This window comes from Phaseolus vulgaris, chromosome 8 (assembly GCF_051622355.1).
Source record: "Phaseolus vulgaris cultivar YP4 chromosome 8, ASM5162235v1, whole genome shotgun sequence".
Classification (NCBI taxonomy): Eukaryota; Viridiplantae; Streptophyta; class Magnoliopsida; order Fabales; family Fabaceae; genus Phaseolus; species Phaseolus vulgaris.
Window position 1 is genome coordinate 50,646,532 of NC_143505.1, and position 25,157 is coordinate 50,671,688.

At 31.7% G+C, this 25,157-nt stretch overlaps 1 protein-coding gene across 1 annotated transcript; it reads right to left on the bottom strand.

Moving 5' to 3' along the window:
* Nucleotides 1–12,995: 12,995 nt before the first annotated feature.
* Nucleotides 12,996–13,655, bottom strand: LOC137825320 (uncharacterized). Its single transcript, XM_068630993.1, has one exon. The coding sequence runs from the start codon at nt 13,653–13,655 to the stop codon at nt 12,996–12,998; it is 660 nt and encodes a 219-aa protein (XP_068487094.1).
* Between the last annotated feature and the right edge of the window lie 11,502 nt (nt 13,656–25,157).

The following is a 25,157-nucleotide window of genomic DNA, read 5'->3' on the forward strand; positions in this document are numbered from 1 at the left end:
ATCGACACCCACATTACCTACAGACTTTTGTCCGTGGGTAATCCGTAGATAATGTTGATTTACCTACGGATTTTGGCTGTTACCTACGGATTTCTTTCGTAGATAAATTGGATTTTTCTTGTAGTGGTCGTCGAACTGGGGATCCGATGAGGAGGAGTGCCTTCGAAAGTACATAAATACCAATCCCTTAAAGAAGATGATGCCGAAGAGGATGTAGGCAATTGTTGGAGTGAGAAACCCCTTCTTTAAATTTGTTGGACTTTCTTGCAGAGTGTTTGTGGCGTAAGAGTCCATGTTGTGGGGGAATGCTGTGGGGTGTTGGATATTGTATTTCTATTTTTTAACTTCATATAAATGCACATAAGTGCACGTGATATTTTATTCTTCTGTTTTATTGTGGAAGGAAAAGAAGACAAAGTTTATAAGTTTTCCAAAGCTATTTATGGCTTAAAAGATATTCCCAAAACATGGTATAATCGAATTGATGATTATCTTATCAGTTTAGGCTTTCACAAATGACTTTTGGGATTTGTACTTTATGTCAAACCCTAAGGTGTTGAATGGAGATTAAGCAAAGCGAGGATAAAAAAAAAAGATTGCAGATTTATTGACCAAGCCACCTCCAGCCAACAAGTTTGAGTTCTTAAGACAAAAGTTTGGAATTTGCAGTTCATAAAATCAAAGAGGAGTGTTGGATATTGTTTTTTTTTAACGACATATAAATGCACATAAGTGCACGTGATATTTTATTCTTCTGTTTTAATTATGTTTTAATTGTTGATTTAATATTTTTAGGTAACTACTCATAAAATCATTTAAGAGTTCGTTACTACAAATACTATAAATATAATTGTTACCAAAGATGATAAAAATGCTCATAAAAACATGGGAATGTTGTGGGGGAAGGGTTGCAAGGTACTATCTCAATGAATAATTTGTTGTGAATGTTCATATAATATATAGGAGAGATAAACTATCCAACTTCTAAATTGGATTCAATAATTCCAAGCTTATGCCAATCATTTTCTTTTGAGTTGGTACTCGATAAATGTGAAATCCAACAAATTTTATTACTACTCTATAGAAAATAGGTTGAGTACAATGGTGAGTAAGGTTGAATTTACATCGACTGAATATAATTATTTCTATTATGATAATAGTGCAACTAATGAAGAAAAGAGACTTTTTGAGTAAGAAATGAAATTAGATAAAATAATAATTAAAGAAATTAGCCGAAAAATGTAAATGATGAAATTCAATGATATAATCTTCACCTTGATGTTAAGATCGATCATAAACAGTTTTAAATGGAAATATATGGTGGCGTAGTCGTGTGGGTTACTGCACCAAACCAAAGGTTGATAGCAGCCTTAGCTGTTGGGACAGTGGTGTTGTGTGTTTATTCCCAAAAGGTCACTCAATAGAGATGTGAGAGCTTTTGAAAGCTAAAACTGTAGTGTAGTGAAAATGATAAAAATGACTTGGATTTTGAAGGTTCTGAAGCATCATGCATAAGTCTTGTTTTCAAGGATGCAATTCTACATGTATTAATTTGCTTATTGTCTCTTTCTTTATCTTTATTTAATAAAGTTAAGTACTTTTAAAAAAATCTACATTCAAAATAAAGAAGACATCCTTTTAAGTAGACATTTTACATCCTTGTTTTAGATTTTTTAAAAGTCCTTAATTGTGCTTAAGGTTCCAGTGGTACTAGATACTATTTTCAACAATAATATATGTTGGATATTGTGTTTTTTAACTGCACATAAATGCACGTGATATTTTATTCTTCTATAAACCAACAAATCCAAATGTATAATCACAATTAATAACCATTTTAATGATTCTTTATTTTATATTTTTTGTAAACAATAATAACTTGTGTTTTATGATTTATAGTTAAAGATCACAACAAGAATGTACATCACATCGTACAAAATCCATCTGAACTAAAGAATTAGGTTCATCAAAATAAACTATCACTATTAAGTAGTTGACCTGATCAACCTTTCTTGGGATATTGGAATTCAAATCTACAATTTTTTAGGCCTATAATAAAACCACAAAGGTGGCATTTAAAAAAAAATTCAAATATATTTCTTATTTCAATTTTAGATTCCTCTAAAATTGATTCACACATTATTAAGAGGAAATAGGGAAAATTGTGAGAATTTAATTTACTATACATTAGAATTTGACAATTGATTGATAAGAAGATTTTCCTTTTCTCTATTTTGTGTTATACAGTTAGGTACCTATTCTCTTAAGTGGTTGATTGTTGGGATCGTTCTTCCTTTCCTTTCTTCTCATATATGAAGTATTGTTCAATAACAATCTAAGCAGTATCATTATGCAGACTTTTAAGATTATGATTAGTTTTTTTTGACTTTTGAATTATGGATCTTTAGTTATGTTTGAAGTTTTTTTGAATTTTTATAGATATTTCAAGTGCGTTTGAATTTATCTTTCATATGATGAGACTACAATTATGTTATGTTTGAATTCGAAATTAAATGTGTGTTTTCTTTTCTTTTATGTTAGGTGTATTGGATGATATTTGGTAATAGATTGTTCAATTAGAATATTTTGGATATGTATTACGTATATTAAATTTATATCGACATTAAAAAAGACATTCATTTAAATATATGAATAGATATTTTGATGGATATAAGATTACAAATGGATTTATCCAAGAATTATAAAGAGAAATTTAAATATTTTTTTTTCAATTCTTTTAAGTTAAGCAAGCTAACCTATTGACATAATCTAAGCAGTATCATTATGCAGACTAGTAAGATTATGTTTAGTTTTTTTGACTTTTGAATTATGGATTTTTAGCTAAGTTTGAAGTTTTTTTGAATTTTTATAGATATTTCAAGTGCGCTTGAGTTTATCTTTCATATGATGAAACTACAATTATGTTATGTTTGAATTTGAAATTAAATGTGTGTTTTCTTTTCTTTTATGTTAGGTGTATTGGATGATATTTGGTAATAGATTGTTCAATTAGAACATTTTGGATATGTGTTACGTATATTAAATGTATATCGACATTAAAAAAGACATTCATTTAAATATATGAACAGATATTTTGATGGATATAATATTACAAATGGATTTATTCAAGAATTATAAAGAGACATTTAAATATTTTTTTTTTCAATTCTTTTAAGTTATGCAAACTAACTTATTGACATAATTAACATTTATGTGGACTGGGTCAAACTTATTAACCTACAAAATCTTATGTGAGTTACTTTGACACGTAAAACAAACCGAAAATAAACAATTTTTTCTCAATTAAAAAAAATACATTATTTAAATATATATAATGAAGATGTTAAATAAAATTGAAAAAAAAATATTTATAAAGTTTTGTGCCACGCGGTAATTCTAGCAAAAATATTATTTTTAATTACAAAAAATTAGCAAAAATGTTATTTTTAATTACAAAAAATTATATAATTATTTTTAATATTTACTTAAATGTAATTGTTGTTTATGTTTGATTGTCTTGTGTTGCACAAAGGTCAATTAAAGTAAAGTTTTCCTACTTATGCACTTGTACAATAACCTCTCCCAACTCTAATACAAGAGAAAACCTAAATGGAGTTCTCATATATTTTTTTTCAATAATCTTTCTGTACTTTTTTTTAAAAAAATCATTAATTTTATAAAAGTCATAATTTAATAAGAAAATTTGAATTATATAACTTTATAAATATTACAATGATTATGTAACTTTATACCCTCCTAAACCCTAAACCCTTGCACACATTATAATAATTTTAAAATAAACTTTTTTACCCCTAACATTAATGTGCCTATAAAACACCAACACTCCCACTCTGCATCTTCTACATCTCCTCCTACTGTCACCAACTCCACCTCTTCACTTCTCTCAGATTACCGGCAGACGGGGCAATCACTTGGTTCTCCAGCCATCTCTCAATGCAATCCGTGTGGAATATGTGATTGCAGTAGGCAATCATCTTCATCGTCTCTCCCTCTCCCACCTCCTCGAAACATATAGTGCACTCCCCAGCCGTCTCCGCCACCTCCGTCACCACCGTCGGAGACCTCGATGATGGTTGCTCGTGGATGTCATCGGACTCGGGATCCAATGAGGAGGAGTGCCTTCAGAAGTACATAAATACCAATCCCATAAAGAAGATGATGCCGAAGATGGCGAAGAGGATGTAGGCAATTGCTGGAACGAGAAACCCCTTATTTAAATTTGTTGGACTTCCTTGCAGAGCGTTTGTGGCGTAAGAGTCCATGTTGTGGGGAATGTTGTGGGGGAAGGGCAGCAAGGTATTGTCTTAATGAATAATTTGTTGTTAATGTTCATATAATATCTAGGAGAGATAAACTATCCAACTTCTAAATTGGATTCAATAATTCCAAGCTTATGCCAATCTTTTTGTTCTGAGTTGGTACTTGATAACTGTGAAATCCAACAAATTTTATTACTACTTATTCTATAGAAAATAGTATTATAGTTAATTAATGTGATTATTCCTTGTCTGATGTGGTGCTTTAATAGAGTGCACGTAATCACACGTAATTACAATACAGAAAAGTAGGTTTTGATGACCCTAATTGTAGAGAAAACAAAATGAAAAAGAAACTTTTATTCACTAGTATATTAGAGAGTACAAAAATGGGCTATATAAAACTGGCATGTCTAGTAACTCATGCATGGTATTTGAAACGTCTTCCTAGTTATATTGCAAATCTTTTAGATAAACCTCTAAAAGAATTAGAAAGTCTAGTATATGGCGATGTGTGATTTGATCAAAAATTTTATTGTACAGATTCCAAATGAGAAACTGTCATTTCAGTTAATTGGGATGCCCTGAATCTGACATGTCTCTTGGGCTGAATAACATGAAACTCAGAATTTACATGGTGTATATATAAGAAAAGACTAAGACCTAGTTGAAACAGAAAAGGAAAGTTCGCCCAAACAAACAAAGCCCAATAATTTTAAACATAAAAGCTAAATATGTTAATACCCCCCTCATGCTAGGGAGTAGTAGATATTTGTCAGGCCCAGCTTGGATTTGATAGTAAAGAACTGTGCGAAAGCAAGGGGCTTGGTAGATATGTCAGCAACTTGCATGGCAGAATATTTTTTTCAATTCTTTTAAGTTATGCAAGCTAACCTATAGACATAATTAACATTTATGTGGACTGGGTCACACTTATTAACCTACAAAATCTCATGAGAGTTACTTTGACACATAAAACAAACCGAAAATAAACAATTTTTTCTCAATAAAAAAATACATTGTTTAAATATAGATAATAAAGATGTTAAATAAAATTGAAAAAGAATATTTATAAAGTTTTGTGCCACGCGGTAGTTCTAATAAAAAATTTATTTTTAATTACAAAAAATTATATAATTATTTTTAATATTTACTTAAATATAATTTTTGTTTATGTTTGATTGTCTTGTGTTGCACAAAGGTCAATGAAGATAAAGTTTTCCTACTTATGTACTTGTACAATAACCTCTCCCAACTGTAATACAAGAGAAAACCTAAATGGAGTTCTCATAAAAAAATTTCAATTTTCCTTTAGTACTTTTTAAAATAAAAATCATTAAATTTATAAAATTCATAATTTAATAAGAAAATTTGAATTATATAACTTTATAAATATTACAATGATTATGTAACTTTATACCCTCCTAAACTCTAAACCCTTCCACACATTATAATAACTTTAAAATAAACTTTTTTACCCCTAACATTAACCTATAAAACACCAACGCTCCTACTCTGCATCTTCTTCATCTCCTCCTCCCATTGTCACCAACTCCACCTCTTCACTTCTCTCATAGTACCGACACACATAGCAGTCACTTGATTCTCCAACCATCTCTCAATACAATCCGCGTGGAATATGTGATTGCAGTAGGCAATCATCTTCACCATCTCTCCCTCTCCCACCTCCTCCAAACATATAGTACACTCCCCAGCCGTCTCCGCCACCACCGTCGGAGACCTTGACGATGGTTTCCCGTGGATGTCGTCAAACTCGGGATCCAACGAGGAGGAGTGCCTTGGGAAGTACATAAATATCAATCCCATAAAGAAGATGATGCCGAAGATGGCGAAGAGGATGTAGGCAATTGCTGGAGCGAGAAACCCCTTATTTAAATTTGTTGGACTTCTAGCAGAGCGTTTGTGGCGTAAGAGTCCATGCTGTGGGGAATGCTGTGGGGGAAGGTCTGCAAGGTACTGTCTCAATGAATAATTTGTTGTGAATGTTCATATAATATCTAGGAGAGATAAACTATCCAACTTCTAAATTGGATTCAATAATTCCAAGCTTATTCCAATCCTTTTGTTCTGAGTTGGTACTTGATAACTGTGAAATCCAATTGCAGTTAATGAAGATGAATATTGCTTGTCTGATATGGTGCTTTAATAGATCACACCTAATTGCACGTAATTGCAATAAAGAAAGGTATGTTCTGATGAACCCTAATTGTAGAGAAAACAAAATGCAAAAGAAACTTTTATTCACTTTTATATTAAAGACTAAAATACATGGTGTATATATAAGAAAAAGACTAAGACCTAGCTGAAACAGAAAAGGAAAGTTGACATAAACAAGCAAAGCCTAATAATTTAAAACAGAAAAACTAAATATGTTAATACCCTCCTCAAGCTGGGGAGTAGATATTCATCACGCCAAGCTTGGATTTGAGAGTAGAGAACTTTGCGGAAGCAGGGAGACTTGGTGAATATGTCAGCAACTTGCATGGTCAAATTTTTTTTCAAATCTTTTAAGTTATGCAAGCTAACCTATAGACATAATTAACATTTATGTGGAATGGGTCAGACTTATTAACCTACAAAATCTTATGTGAGTTACTTTGACACGTAAAACAAACCGAAAATAAACAATTTTTTCTCAACTAAAAAAAATACATTATTTAAATATAGATAATGAAGATGTTAAATAAAATTGAAAAACAATATTTATAAAGTTTTGTGCCACGCAGTAATTCTAGTTTATAGAGTACCGACACATGGTCCAATTACTTGGTTCTCCTGCTATTTCTCAATGCAATCCACGTGGAATATGTGATTGTAGTAGGCAATCATCTTCACCGTCTCTCCCTCTCCCACCTCCTCCAAACATATTAGTGCACTCCCAGCCATCTCCGCCACCACCGTTAGAGATTTCGACGCCAGTTGCTCGTGGATGTCGCCAGACTCGGATCCATCGAGGAGGAGTACCTTCGAAAGTACATAAATGCCAATCCCATAAAGAAGACGATGTCGAAGATGGCGAAGACGATGTAGGCACACTACAAATAAATCCAATTTATCTACGAAAAAATTTAAATATTATTAATATTTTAGTAAATATTATTAATATTATTAATATTATGAAATATTATTAATATTATGAAATATTATTAATATTATGAAATATTATTAATATTATGAAATATTATTAATATTATGAAATATTATTAATATTATGAAATATTATTAATATTATGAAATATTATTAATATTATAAAATATTATGAAATATTATTACTATTATCAAATATTATTAATATTATCAAATATTATTAATTTATTAAATATTATTAATTTATTAAATATTATAAATAGTGTTAATTATATTACTATTAGAAATAATATTAATATTATTAATTTTATTATATTATTAATATCATTAATACTATTAATATTATTAATTTTGTTAATATTATTATTATTATGATGATAGTTGGCAGCTAATATAGATTCCTGCGTAAAAGTTCATAGTTAATAAGATTTGTGGGTATAAGTTCGTACGTAATAAGATCTGTGGGTAGGTAATGCTGAATTTACTCTTCATCTTCTTTCTTCATCTCTTCCTCCCACTGTCACCAACTTCACCTCTTCACTTCTCTTAGAGTACTGGCACACAAAGCAGTCACTTGGTTCTCCAGCCATTTCTCAATGCAATCCACGTGGAATATGTGATTGCAGTAGGCAATCCTCTTCACCGTCTCTCCCTCTCACACCTCCTCCAAACATATTAGTGCACTCTCCAGTCGTCTCTACCACCACCGTCGGAGACTTTCAAGCCGGTTGCCCGTGGATGTCGCTAGACTCAAGATCCAACGAGGAGGAGTGCCTTCAGAAGTATATAAATATCAATCCCATAAAGAAGATGATGTCGAAGATGGCAAAGAGGATGTAGGCGCACTACAAAAAAGATCCAATTTATCTATGAAAGAATTTAAATATTATTAATATTTTAGTAAATATTATTAATATTATGAAATATTATTAATATTAAGAAATATTATTAATTTTATTAAATATAATTAATATTATTAAATATTATAAATAGTGTTAATAATATTTATATTAGAAATAATATTAATATTAGAAATAATACTAATATTATTTGTTTTATTATATTATTATTATCATTAATACTATTATTATTATTCATATTATTAATATAATACTAATTATAATATTATATTAATATTATTAATTTTTTAATATTAATAATATGTTGTACTTATTAGTTATGGTTATTATTTATTATTATTATTATTTATGAATATTATTTATTATTTAATAATTAATTTTATTATAATAATATTTTTTAATATTGTGTATATAATTATAATTATTATGATAATAGTTAGTAGGTAATAGAGATTCATGCATAAAAGTTCGTAGGTAATAAGATCCGTGGGTAAAAGTTCGTAGGTAATAAGACCCGTGAATAATAGTTGGTACATAATGCTGAATTTTCTCTGCATCTTCTTCATCTCCTCATCCCACTGTCACCAACTCCACCTTTTCACTTCTCTCAGTGTACCCGCAGACAGGGCAGTCACTTGGTTCTCTAGCCATTTCTCAATGCAATCTGCGTGGAATATGTGATTGCAGTAAGCAATCATCTTCATCGTCTCTCTCTCTCTCACCTCCTCTAAACATATTAGTGCACTCCCGAGCCATCTCTGCCACCACCGTCGCAGACTTTGATGTCGGTTGCCCATGGATGTCGTCAGACTCGGGATCCAACAAGTCAGACTCGGGATCCAACAAGGAGTAGTGCCTTCGAAAGTACATATACACCAATCTCATAAAAAAAATGATGTCGAAGATGGCAAAGAGGATGTAGGCACACTACAAAAAAGATTTAATTTATCTACGAAAGAATTTAAATATTATTAATATTATGAAATATTATTAATATTATAAAATCTTATTAGTATTATGAAATCTTATTAGTATTATGAAATATTATTACTATTATGACATATTATTAATATTATTAAATATAATTAATATTATTAAATATTATAAATAGTGTTAATAATATTTATATTAGAAATAATATTAAGATTAGAAATAATATTAATAAGAGAGATAATATTAATATTAGAAATAATATTAATATTATTAATTTTGTTATATTATTAATATCATTAATATTATTAATACTTTTAATTTTATTAATTATTAATATTATTAAATTTAATTAATATTATTAAATATTATAAATAGTGTTAATAATATTAATTTTTTTTATCAGAATTAAATTAAATTAAGATGGTTACAAAAGGGGTATCCCAACCCTTACACAATCCAAAACCATGTTCTTGGACCTCCTAAATGAGGATAAAACACCCCACAGCAGGAAGGAAGGTATTGTGTTCTGCATAACTAAACCACCCTACATCATCAAGCACTTTACTTCTATTGGTCTGTTGGTCTGCTACAAGCAACACAAAGCTACATCTTCAAAACCACCAGAAAAACCAGCAAAATTACAACACGACATCCTCATCTATTACTTAGTACTTGGTGGTTAAACTCTCTAACACCTATAGCAGCAAGCAGAACTTCTACCACTTCAAAATCTTCATCCTGCTCCCTGTGTTTCACCCTGTAACATCCAACCAAAACCACCAACAGGCCACCAGCTAAGGCTTTGCATTCCACTTACGAACTTGGCTTAAAAACCTCCCAGCACACCTAACAACAGGCCAACTCACATATAATCGAAAAATTAATTAACATCTTCCTAGATGTCATAGCCCAACTCTCTCTAAGATTAGATTGCGGTTGCAACATCAACTTAGATCTCCCTTCATGACTGAACCCACCCCACAACTATTGCCTACTCGAAGCACACAATTGGCTCTTCCTAGGTTCACCATCTAGCACAATCAAGCGCCTTAACTCCCCCTATCAGCATGATTGGCTCTGCCTATAGCCTTCTGGACTCAAGCCAGCATAGTGTCTTCAGCAACACGCAACGGTTGTTCCTCCACCAAGGCAGCCTTTCAACCAGGACAACTGCAGCAGCGCCAACCATTCCTCACCCTTTGGCTTCAGCTTTGAACTCTCTTACCGCCAGAACTGGGAAAGCCACATACTGCATCTGCAATGGCCACTCCGCCCCTTCAACCAGAACTGTCATCGACATGAAAAGAGCCATTACCCCAGTCTAACTTATTCCAGATCCACCTAACCCTCCTTACACCCTTCTACACCATTATGGAAGGCAAGACCACCTACTCCAGGATCGGATATAACAGGACCATCCATCTCACCCCACACAACTTGGCTGCTGCAAGACCTCCTATTTATAGCTACTGATGCAGGTGATAGGATTCAACACCCAATCTGTTAAAGAGTACGAAAAGTTATGACCTTTGTGCTTTAACCTACTCCTTAGTTAAACAGAACATAATTTCTATGTTCCCACAAACACCACACTATGGCTGTCCACACCCTTTTCCATACTAGATTTTGTTTATGGTTAGCTTGAAACAGGCTATAATGTCATTATGTTGAACGAAAACAATTCCAATCCAATTAAAACACAAGGTTCATACTCGCCAAGCATATTTACATTCTATAAAAAGGTGTTGGTATGATTCATCCAAGGTTTCGCACAAAACACATACATTAATAATATTAATATTAGAATTAATATTAATATTATTAATTTTATTATATTATTAATATCATTAATACTATTAATATTATTAATTTTATTAATATTATTATTATGATAATAGTTGGTAGGTAATAGAGATTCGTGCATAAAAGTTCATAGGTAATAAGATCTGTGGATAAAAGTTCGTAGGTAATAAGGTACGTGGGTAATAGTTAATAGGTTTTTTTTTTATCAGCAAATAAAAAAATAAATTAAATGAGACACTTTAGGGGTGTCCCAACCCTTATACAAGATACATGAAATACTACACATTGAAGAACTAAACCAGAAAACATATGAAAGTTTTACTGCAAGGTTTCAGTTTAAAACTTAAACAAAATTGTTAGACAGCCGCTCCCGACCTACCCAGCAGGGTATTTCTTCCTTTGATTACCATTGATCATCCTAAAGAATACACCTTCACCTTTGTGGGCCAAAGGTATAACACTCTAAGAAGCCCCATTCCATTCTCCTTTAGATTGTACTGGTATGGCAGAATACAAAACTCTCCTACAAGCGGTCACCAAGGACATTACTGCTCTTCTCAAATTTATTAGGAATATACCTCCCAACTTTACCACTGAGTTTGTGTCCACTGCTGGTTAAGGTATAATTGAACTAGCATTTGTTGCCTTCACAGTACCAAGTACGTATACATTTGTGCCAAACCAGTAATCCCTCTGCTAGTAGCTTAGACAGCTCAACACTAAAACGGTTACTCATGCTTTGTAACCCACCAAAGAAACATCTAACATATCAGCCTGCTTTGACTCATGCTAAGCTTTACTCACGAAAAGAACAATCGGTTCTGCACACCTAGTTCTTATAATTTCCTTTCCTTTTACCTACTTCCATTCTACAAACAGATTTCTAAAACCCCTTTATCACGCCTTGATAAGAGCAGTTCCTTTGATGGTCTAGCTGGACCAACCATCAATGCTATTTAGTCACAGTTGAAACGTCTCCCTTCACTACTTCTACATTGACCGTCTAGTTGATGGGTGGCTAAGTTTACACCCCTTCATCTAGACGTATAGAATCTCCACCAATTAGAGGCACTAAGTCTCTAATTTACTACCTCTACTTCTTCCAACTTCTTCTTTCAACATTATCAAATTATGATTGCATCCTGATGTAAAGTGTAGACATGGCTTCACTGGCAATGAACCCCCACATAGATTCTGGTCTGATTCCCCCACAACATCAGTATTGGGGAGCCTTAAGGCGCTAACTTTAGATCTGCGCAGAAAAAGCCCCATCCCTACAACTTCCACATCCCTTCCAACATCCTACTACTCCTTACTCCAGGTTGGTAAGATGGCTACTACTTACAGGACCATTATGGACCCCTTAGTCCAGAGGACCTCTGCAGAGTTGCAGATTAAAGCCCAAAACCTCCATACACATAAACTCCCCTGCACAACCAATCATCACCACCTGCCACAGATTTAACCAGTTCAGATAACAGAATCTCCTTTTGGCTCAACTCCTCTAACTCAGAGAAGAACCTTCATTTGTTATCTTTGCATATTAGACCTTGGACTATATATTTCTACCTTCACTTCTTGGCCTCTTACAACTAGCCACATACCAGCCAACAAAGAAGTTCCAAGACCGAGTCATCTTTGGCAACTTTTACACCCTCCTCACCGAAAGTATCAGTATTTATGAGTTGAAACAGACCTGCTTGTTGCACTGTGACCCTTCTATTCCCCTCCAACCCACCTCTTCACCCATCCTGCCATTTCAGCTTCTTCTCAATTTCTCACGAACAAATGTTATGCTTCCGGAACACTACTCTTAGCCAGACACCCGACACCAGCTTGGTTCCTTCCACGAACCGTGCCTCTCCAACTCTGTTTAAAGTTTAACCAACCCCCTACATACCCCGAACCTTCTTCCAAGACCTCTCTTCACCTTCTACTTCCTTACTAAAGAAGACACAATAACACACCTTTTTCCTTCCTCTCAGCCACTCACACCCTATTATTTAAAGCTCTTTATACATATAACCGGGTTAAGAGTCCAATCTGCAAAGAGTAGGTGAAGGAGTTTGACCTGTGTTTCAACCATGACCATGATTTAAGTTGGGTCATTTGGAAGATCTCATTTGCATCTACTACTCTTTTCTTAAACATGATAGAGTTTCTCTGCTCCGAAATAGTCCTTACTACAGTTGTCCAAATACCTTTCAACATCAGATTTTGCTTGAAACTAGCCTGAACACAATGAAAGCTCACAAAGTGAGACTTTGGATCATTGTGTTGAACAAACACGATACCCAACCAGTTGAGACATAGAGACCAAACAAGTTGTGCATACTTGCATTCAATAAACAAGTGCTGGCATGATTCCTCATTAATTTGACACAACCCACATACTGTTAACAACATTAACACTTCTCTTCTACTTAGCCTCACCCTTGTTGGGATTCTATCTATAAGCACTCTCCATGTTGTAATCACCACATTAGGGAATGCTTTAGCTTTCCACAGGACCTCAAAAACAACATGATGGGTACCTCTCGTTTGCTTGGCTAGGCATTCGTATGCTGAGTTAACCGTATATTTCTTCAGTTCCCCATTCCCCCACACTTGGATGTCATTGACATTCCTCTTCACAGGTACCCTCAATATGCATTCCATAAGATTTGCTTCCATTTCAGATTCTCATTCGAACCTGTCTCGCCTCCACTAAAGCTTCCACCGCCAGTCCGATCCCTCTCACACACCTACATCTTCCACCTTTTGCTCCTTATTAAGTGACAAAGAATACAACATCTTCTTCATCTCCTCCTCTCACTGTCACCAACTCCACCTTTTCACTTCTCTCAGAGTACTGGCACACGGGGCAGTCACTTGGTTCTCCAGTCATTTCCCAAAGCAATTCGCGTGGAACATGTGATTGTTGTAGGCAATCATCTTTACCGTCTCTCCTCTACCACCACCTCCAAACATATAGTGCACTCCCCAGCCGTCTCCGCCACCACCGTCGGAGACTTCGACGCCGGTTGCCCGTGTATGTCGCCAGACTCGGGATCCAACGAGGAGGAATGCCTTCGAAAGTACATAAATACCAATCCCATAAAGTAGACTATTAAGGAAATAATAATTATCAAATTATATGCAATTATTGTATGCAATATTTGACGATATTGTACCCAATTATATGCAATTAATTTAATAATTATAGAATCTCATTATTAGTATCCTACCTAATTAGATTGTAATTTGGGAGAGGGAAACTCTCTATATATTTCCTATACATGAAGTGATGTAATATATACATAAGAGAATAAGAAACATATTTTTTTCTTACCATTTTTTATCATTTTCTTATATGGTATCAGAGCACCGATCTTGGTGCCCTGACAACCTCTCCATTTTTATCCCCTAAATAAAAAATCATGTCTGGTAAAGAAGGCACCAGTAACGAGTCCGATAGAAACCTTGTACAACGCTTCAGTGCCGAGCAAATTCAGCAATTGGCAAGGGCTATTTACTCGCTCAACAATAACGTAAAAGTGACACGTTTGTTAGCTCTGCAGGTCCTGCTTGCCCATAACTCCTCTTCTAATTCTGCTTTTACAGAACCATGGATTTTGGATAGCGGAGCAACCCATCATATTGCATCTGATTCACAATTTTTCACACACACCTCATCATCATTTATTTCAAATGTTAATCTGCCCACAGGCTCAACTGCGCCCATCTCATCTACAGGCACAATTAAATTCAATGACAAAATCACTCTCAAAGATGTTCTTTGTGTTCCTTCTTTTAATTTAAATCTCATGTTCATTAGTAAGATAACCAGTTCACTAAATTGTTGTGTAGTTTTTACTCCACATGGTTGCGTTTTACAGGACTTGGCTACGGGGAGGATGATTGGCTCGGGTAAACAACACGCAGGCTTATACTACATGTCCCCTCTTCCAAACCAAGCCCACGCATCTCAAATATCGACGATTTATGGCACAAGCGCCTTGGACATCCTTCTCCGGCGTGTCTACAACTTGTATCTTCCTTACTACCTATCCCTATCAGTAAAATCTCATTCCCATTCATAATCATTGTAGTATTTGTCCCAAAGCTAAACAGACAAGACTACCCTTTCCTTTAAGCACAATAAAATCTCATTCTCCATTTAATCTATTGCATTGTGACATTTGGGGTCCTCATAAAACTCCAACTCATTTTGGAAAACGTTTTTTTTTCTCACTATAGTCGATGACTATATTAGATGTACTTGGTTATTTCTTATGAATCACAAATCTGAAACCCAACATCTCTTAGAGTCATTCATTACATTTGCACAAAATCAATTTCAGGCATCTATTAAAACCATCCGCGTTGACAACGAACTGGAATTTATTTCAATGTATGATTTTTTTCTGGTATTGAATGTCAACACACTTGCGTTTACACTCCTCAACAAAATGGAGTAGTAGAACACAAACATAGACATGTTTTAAACACAGCACGAGCCCTCCTATTTCAGTCCAATTTACCATTAGAATTTTGGGGAGAATGCATTTTAATCGCCACATATATCATTAATCGCTTGCCATCACCTTTACTAAAAAATAAATCACCTTTTGAGCTACTATATAATCAACCACTTTCACTTTTTCACCTAAAAACTTTTGGTTGCCTCTATTACGCAATTGTTGTTTCACCTAAGCAAAACTTTGATTCGCGCGCCCGACAATGCATCTTCATTGGTTATCCTCACAGTAAAAAAACATACAAATTATTTGATATAGATGCAGGCACTTTTTTTACAAGTCGGGATGTCATCTTCCATGAAAGTGTTTTCCCATTTTGCCAACAGTCATAGACACAATCCTCACCTCCATTACGAGGTATTTTGCCCACTATTGACATTGACTTACCCACTCTTGTCCAACATTCACTCGATCAACCTTCTTCTCTTACTCATCACAATGCACCTGAACCTCCATCAAACCAACCTTTTTCTCCTACTCGTCACAATACACCTGAACCTCCATCAAACCAACTCTCTTCTCCTACTCGTCACAATGCACCTGAACCTCCATCAAACCAACCTTCTTCTCCTACTCGTCATAATACACCTGAACCTCCAGTAGACCAACCTTCTTCTCCCATGCCAAGAAGTTTAGCACCCATTACCAAACCTTCTCCAACCGACCTTCCTGTTCGACGATCCAGTCGCACATCAACCCAACCTTCCTGGCTTCAAGACTACGTAATGGGATCCCAAGCCAATCATTTGACCACTGTCCAAGACCGACCGAATGGAACCAGGTATCCTATACATCATTTTCTTTCTAATTCACGATTTTCTTCTACACATAGTGCATATCTTGCTAACATCACAGCCACCAAAGAACCTCACACTTATGCTCAAGCTATCCTTGATCCAAATTGGCAAAAAGCAATGGACGAAGAGCTTTCCGCCTTGCAGCTAAATCAAACGTGGACCTTGACACCGTTACCCGTTGGGCAGAAACCCATCGGATGCAAATGGGTCTATAAAATAAAGTACAACTCAGATGGTAGCGTCGACAGATATAAGGCGCGCCTTATCGCAAAGGGGTACACTCAGATTGAAGGTGTCGACTATTCTGAAACTTTTTCACCAACAGCAAAATTAACAACTTTGAGGTGTCTCCTCACCATTGCAGCAGCCAGAAATTGGTTTACTCACCAGCTAGATGTGCAAAATTCCTTCTTACATGGCACATTGCATGAAATTATTTACATGGACTTGCCACCCGGGCATCATCGACAGGGGGAGAACATTGTATGTCGACTCAACAAATCCCTTTATGGTCTCAAACAAGCATCTCGAACATGGTTTTCAACATTTTCTTATGTGATTAAATCTGTAGGATTTCAACAGTCCAAGACAGATTATTCCCTATTCACAAGACAAAATAACTCATCATTTACTGCCCTTTTGATTTATGTGGATGATATTCTTTTGACAGGAAATGATTTGACAGAAATTCAGCGTGTTAAAGATTGTTTATTACAACAATTTCGCATTAAAGATCTTGGAGACCTAAAATATTTTTTAGGGATTGAATTTTCCCGTTCCAAAGCTGGTATTTATATGTCCCAAAGAAAATATGCGCTTGATATTTTGCAGGATACGGGACTCACAGGTGCTCGTCCAGACAAATTTCCAATGGAACAATACCTAATTATTAAAGGATCCAGTCAAATACAGGCGACTCGTGGGACGACTGATATACCTCACGGTTACTCGGCCTGACATAGCATTTTCAGTTCGGACCCTAAGTCAATATATACAGGATCCACGGAAACCTCATTGGGATGCCGCAATTCGAGTCCTAAAGTACATCAAAGGATCACCAGGACAAGGATTGCTATTACCATTCGAAAACAATCTGACATTGACAGCTTATTGCGACTCAGACTGGGGAGGTTGTCAGACAACTCGGAGATCAGTATCTGGATATTGCATTTTTCTTGGTTCCTCTATTATCTCATGGAAGTAAAAAAAACAGACAAACGTATCAAGATCATCAGCGGAAGCAGAATACCACGCAATGGCTAATACTTGTTTGGAGATAGTTTGGTTGCGATATCTGTTGCAGGATTTAAAGATGCCATGTAACTTGTCAGCTCAACTTTTCTGTGACAATCAAGCGGCATTACATATAATAGCAAATCCAGTATTTCATGAATGGACAAAACACATTGCGATAGACGGTCACATTGTGCGAGAAAAATTACAAGCTGAGATAATCAGTCCTTCATATGTACCGACACAGTATCAGCTCGCAGATATTTTTATGAAGGCATTGGGCAAGGAACGATTTTTGACGCTAGGATACAAGTTTGGGGGTTCTTGATCTTCACCTACCAACTTGAGGGGAGTATTAAGGAAACAATAGTTATCAAATTATATGCAATTATTGTATGCAATATTTGACGATATTGTACCTAATTATATGCAATTAATTTAATAATTATAGAATCTCATTATTAGTATCCTACCTAATTAGATTGTAATTTGGGAGAGAGAAACTCTCTATATATTTCCTATACATGAAGTGATGTAATATACACATAAGAAAATAAGAAACATCTCTTTTTCTTACCATTTTTTATCATTTTCTTATATAGACGATGTCGAAGATAGCAAAGAGGATGAAGGCACACTTCAAAAAAGATCCAATTTATCTACGAAATAATTTAAATATTATTAATATTTTAGTAAATATTATTAATATTATGAAATATTATTAATATTATGAAATATTATTAATATTATGAAATATTATTAATATTATGAAATATTATTAATATTATTAAATATTATTAATATTATTAAATATTATTAATATTATTAAATATTATTAATATTATTAAATATAATTAAATAATTTAATATTATTAAATATTATAAATAGTGTTTATAATATTTATATTAGAAATAATATCAATATTAGAAATATTATTAATATTAGAAATAATATAAATATTAGAAATAATATTAATATTATTATATTATTAATATAATTAATACTATTAATATTATTAAATTTATTAATATCATTATTATTATTCATATTATTAATATAATACTAATTATAATATTATATTAATATTATTAATTTTTTAATATTAATAATATGTTATACTTATTAGTTATGGTTATTATTTTTTATTATTATTATTTATGAATATTATTTATGATTTTATAATTAATTATATTATAATAATATTTTTTAATATTATGTATATAATTATTATGATAATATGGTAGGTAATAGAGATTCGTGCGTAAAAGTTCGTAGACAATAAGATCCGTGGGTAAATGTTCGTAGGTAATAAGACTCGTGGGTAATAGTTGGTAGATAATGCTGAATTTACTTTGCATCTTCTTCATCTCCTCCTCCCACTGTCACCAACTTCACCTCTTCACTTCTCTCAGAGTACCGACACACATGGCAGTTACTTGATTCTCCAGCCATTTCTCAATGCAATCCGCGTGGAATATGTGATTGCAGTAGGCAATCATCTTCACCGTCTCTCCCTCTCCCACCTCCTCCAAACATATTACTGCACTCCCCAGCCGTCCTCGCCACCACCTTCAGACGGTTCGACGCCCATTGCCCGTGGATGTCGCCAGACTCAGGATCCAACGAGTAGGAGTGCTTTCGAAACATAAATACCAATCTCATAAAGAAGATGATGTCGAAGATGGCGAAGAGGATGTAGGAACACTACAAAAAAAAATCCAATTTATCTACGAAAGAATTTAAATATTATTAATATTATGAAATACTATTAATATTATGAAATACTATTAATATTATGAAATACTATTAATATCATGAAATACTATTACTATTATGAAATATTATTAATTTTATTAAATATTATTAATATTCTTAAACTTAATTAAATATAATTAATATTAAATATTATAAATAATGTTAATAATATTAATATTAGAAATAATATTAATAATACAAATAATATTAATTTTCGAAATAATATTAATTTTCGAAATAATATTAATATTATAAATAATATTAATATTATTATATTATTAATATAATTTATACTATTAATATTATTAATTTTATTAATTATTAATATTATTAAATATAATTAATATTATTAAATGTTATAAAGAGTGTTAATAATATTAATAATTTTATTATATTATTAATATCATGAATGCTATTAATATTATTATTATGATAAAAGTTGGTAGGTATTAGAGATTCATGCGTAAAAGTTTGTAGGTAAAAAGATCCATGGATAAAAGTTCGTAGGTAATAAGATATGTGGGTAATAGTTGGTAGGTAATGTTGAATTTACTTTGTATCTTCTACATCTCCTAAATAAATACCAATCTCATAAAGAAGATGATGTCGAAGATGGCGAACAGGATGTAGGTACACTAAAAAAAAAAACCAATTTATCACGAAAGAATTTAAATATTATTAATATTCTCGTAAATATTATTAATATTATGAAATATTATTAATATTCTCGTAAATATTATTAATATTATGAAATATTATTAATATTATGAAATATTATTAATATTATGAAATATTATTAATATTATGAAATATTATTAATATTATGAAATGTTATTAATATTATGAAATGTGATTAATATTATGAAATATGATTAATATTATGAAATATTATTACTATTATTAATATTATTAAATATTATTAATATTATTAAATATTATTAATATTATTAAATATTATTAATATTGTTAAATATAATTAATATTATTAAATATTATAAATACTGTTAATCATATTTTTATTACAAATAATATTAATATTAGAAATAATATGATTACTAGAAATAATATTAATACTAGAAATAATATTAATACTATAAATAATATTAATATTATTAATAATATTAATACTATAACTAATATTAATATTATTAATAATATTAATACTATAACTAATATTAATATATTAATTTTATTGTATTATTAATATCATTGATACTATTAATATTATTAATATTATTATATATAATTTATATTATTAAATATTATAAATAATGTTAATGATATTAATAATATTAATATTAGTTATAATATTAATATTATTAATATTAGTTATAATATTAATATTATTAATATTAGTTATAATATTAATATTATTTATATTAGTTATAATATTAATATTCTTAATATCATTAATACTATTAATATTATTAATTTTATTAATATTATTATTAGGATAATAGTTAGTAGGTATTAGAGATTCGTGTGTAAAAGTTCGTAGGTAAAAATCTATGGGTAAAAGTTTGTAGGTAATAAGATTTGTGGGTAATAGTTGGTAGGTAATGTAATCCGCGTGGAATATGTGATTGCAGTAGGCAATCATCTTCACCGTTTCTCCCTCACCCACCTTCTCCAAACATATTAGTGCACTCCCCATCCGCCTCCGCCACCACCGTTAGAGACTTCGACGTCGGTTGCCTGTGGATGTCGCTAGACTCGGGATCCAACAAGGAGGAGTGCCTTCGGAAGTACATAAATACCAATCTCATATAGAAGATGATGTCGAAGAGGATGTAGGCATACTACAAAAAATATCCAATTTATCTACGAAAGAATTTAAATATTATTAATATTTTAGTAAATATTATTAATATTATGAAATATTATTAATATTATGAAATGTTATTAATATTATAAAATATTATATCTATTATGAAATATTATTAATATTATTAAATATTATTAATATTATTATTTTTATTAAATATTATTAATATAATTAAATATAATTAATATTATCAAATATTATAAATAGTGTTAATAATATTTCTATTAGAAATAATATTAGTATTATTAATTTTATTATATTATTAATACTATTATTAGTATTAATATTTTTATTATTACTATTATTTACATTATTAATATAATATTAATTATATTAAATTTATAATATTAATAATATGTTATACTTATTAGTTATGGTTATTATTTTTATTATTATTATTATTTATGATTTTATAATTAATTATATTATAATAATATTTTTTAATATTATGTACATAATTATTATGATAATAGTTGGTAGGTAATAGAGATTCGTGCGTAAAAGTTCGTAGGTAATAAGATCCTTGGGTAAAAGTTCTTAAGTTATAAGTCCCGTGGGTAATAGTTGGTAGGTAATGTTGAGTTTACTCTGCATCTTCTTCGTTTCCTCCACCCACAGTCACGAACTCCACTTCTTCACTTCTGTCAGAGTACCGACCGACACACGGGCAGTCACTTGGTTCTCCAGCCATTTCTCAATGCAATCCGCGTGGAATATGTGATTGCAGTAGGCAATCATCTTCACCGCCTCTCTCTCTCCCACCTCCTCCAAATATACTACTGAACTCTCCAGCCGTCTCCGTCATCACCGTCGGAGACTTCGACGTCGGTTGCCCGTAGATGTCGCCAGAATCAGGATCCAACGAGGAGGAGTGCCTTCGGAAGTACATAAATATCAATCCCATAAAGAAGATGATGTCGAAGATGGCGAAGAGGATGTAGGCACACTACAAAAAAGATCCAATTTATCTATGAAAGAATTTAAATATTATTAAAATTTTAGTAAATATTATTATTTCAAATATTATTAATATTGTGAAATATTATTAATATTATTAAATATTATTAATCTTATTAAATATTATTAATTTTATCAAATATTTTTAATATAATAAAAAATTATTAATATTATCAAATATTATTAATATTATTAAATATTACCATATGTAATTAAATATAATTAATATTATTAAATATTATAACTAGTGTTAGTAATATTAATATTAGAAATAAAATTAATATTATAAATAATATTAATATTATTAATTTTATTATATTATTAATATCATTAATACTATTAATATTATTAAATTTAATATTATTTTTATTATGATTATTATTCATATTAATATAATACTAATTATATTTTATATTAATATTATTAATTTTATAATATTAATAATATGTTATACTTATTAGTTATGGTTATTATTTTTTATTATTATTATTATTTATGAATATTATTTATGATTTTATAATTACTTATATTATAATAATATTTTTTTTTAATATTACGTATATAATTATTATGATAATAGTTGGTAGGTAATAGAGATTCGTGCCTAAAAGTTCGTAGGTAATAGTTCGTACGTAAAAAGACCCATGGGTAATAGTTGGTAGGTAATGCTGAATTTACCTACGGATTCAGATCTGTTGGTAATATCTGTAGGTAATGTTGTTCGTAGGTAATATCCGTAGGTGATGGTGAATTTACTTTCGGCTTATAATCTGTGGGTAAAAATCAGATAATACTGATTTTTTTTTGTAGTGGCAATTGCTGGAGCGAGAAATCCCTTTGTTAAATTTGTTGGACTTCCTTGCGAAGTGTTTGTGGCCTAAGAGTCCATGTTGTGGGGGAATGCTGTTGCAAATGTTGTGGGGTGTTGGATATTGTGTTTTTAACTGCATATAAATGCACATAAGTGCACGTGATATTTTATTCTTCTGTTTTATTGTGGAAGGAAAAAATTAGTTCTAACATTAATTATAATTATCATAGCATATATAATAATTGTCAATAATAATCATAAAAATTGGCAAAAAATAATATTTGTAAATAATAATTGAAAATAAAAACAAAAGATTCAAATAATAATTAAAATTTTAAAAATAAAGTATATTAACGTTACCTACGGACTGAAGTCGGTGGGTATTACCTACGAACTGGAGTAAGGTGGGTAACTATTGTTTTCGTTACCCAAGAATACAATGTTCGTGGGTAAATTACCGACGCCCGCATTACCTACGGATTTTGTCTGTGGCTAATCCGTATATAATGTTGATTTACCTACGGATTTTGGTTGTTACCTACGAATTTCTTTCGTCTATAAATTGGATTTTTCTTGTAGTGGTCACCGGACTTGAGATCCAACGACGAGGAGTACCTTTAGAAGTACATAAATATCAATGCCATAAAGAAGATAATGTTGAAGATGGCAAAGAGGATGTAGGCAATTCCTGGAGCAAGAACCCCTTCTTTAAATTTGTTAGACTTCCTTGCGGAGTGTTTATGGTGTAAGAGTCCATGCTGTGGGGTGTTGGATATTGTGTTTTTTAACTGCATATAAATGTACATAACTGCACGTGATATTTTATTCTTCTGTTTTATTGTGGAAGAAAAGATTAGTTCTAACATTAATTATAATTGTCATAGCATATATAATAATTGTCAATAATAATAATAAAAATTGGCCAAAAATAATATTTGTAAATAATAATTGAAAAAAAATATTCAAATAATAATTAAAATTTTAAAAATAAAGTATATTAACATTATCTACGGACTAAAGTCGGTGGGTATTACCTACGGACTGGAGTCTGATGGGTAAATGCTGTTTTCTTTACCCATGGACATAGTCTTCGTAGGTAAATCCGTAGGTAATTTGTTGGACTTCCTTGCGGAGTGTTTGTGGTGTAAGAGTCCATGCTGTGGGAGAATGTTGTGGGGTGTTGAATATTGTGTTTTTTAACTGCATATAAATGCACATAAGTGCACGTGATATTTTATTCTTTTGTTTTATTGTGGAAGGAAAAGATTAGTTCTAGCATTAATTATAATTGTCATAGCATATATAATAATTGTTAATAATAATCATAAAAATTGGCAAAAAATAATATTTGTAAATAATAATTGAAAATAAAATATTAAAATAATATTAGTAACATTACCTACGGACTGGAGTCGGTGGGTATTACCTACGAACTGGAGTCCGGTGGGTAACAGCTGTTTTCATTACCCACGGACACAGTGTTCATAGGTAAATTAGCGACGCCCAATTACCTATGGATTTTTGTCCGTGGGTAATGTTGATTTACCTACGAATTTTGGCTGTTACTTACGAATTTCTTCCGTAGATAAATTGGACTTTTCTTGTAGTGATCGCCAGACTCGGGATCTGACGAGGAGGAGTGCCTTCGGAAGTACATAAATACCAATCCCATAAAGAAGATGATGCCAAAGAGGGTGTAAGCAATTTATGAAGCGAAAAACCGCTTGTTTAATTTTGTTGGACTTCCTTGCAGAGCATTTGTGGCAGAGTCCATGCTGTGGGGAATGTTGTGGATGTAGAAGGGCTACAAGTTAAGTTAGAGATGTTAGAGCTTTATAGGAATTGTTGTTAGGAACTAAAATGTAATCAAGAAAAAATTGTTTTTCATTATTAGAAAAAGTGGTACATTACCTACGGATGATAGGTGGTAGAAAAGATGATATAGTGGGTAATATTTTTAACCCGTGAATCACGTAGGCTTCTTCTGTGATTGAAGTTTTGAAACAAAAATAAAGTGGAACAAGGGAATAAATGTCTTTCCATAATTATTAGTAGTTTCAAACCTTGTAATCTTTTGATTCCACTCGGTTCTAGCTTGGAAAGAATTATGCTTAATTTAATTTTTGTGGACTGAGTCCTAAACCCCCTTTTATGCATTTGAAGCTATAGGTAATTTAATAAGGGTAAAGAAAGACAATTATGGTAAAGAGAAGGTGTGTTGAGGAGTGTGGGAGCATCTAGGCAAGGGTTTTCTATTTGGGAAGGGTATGAACCAG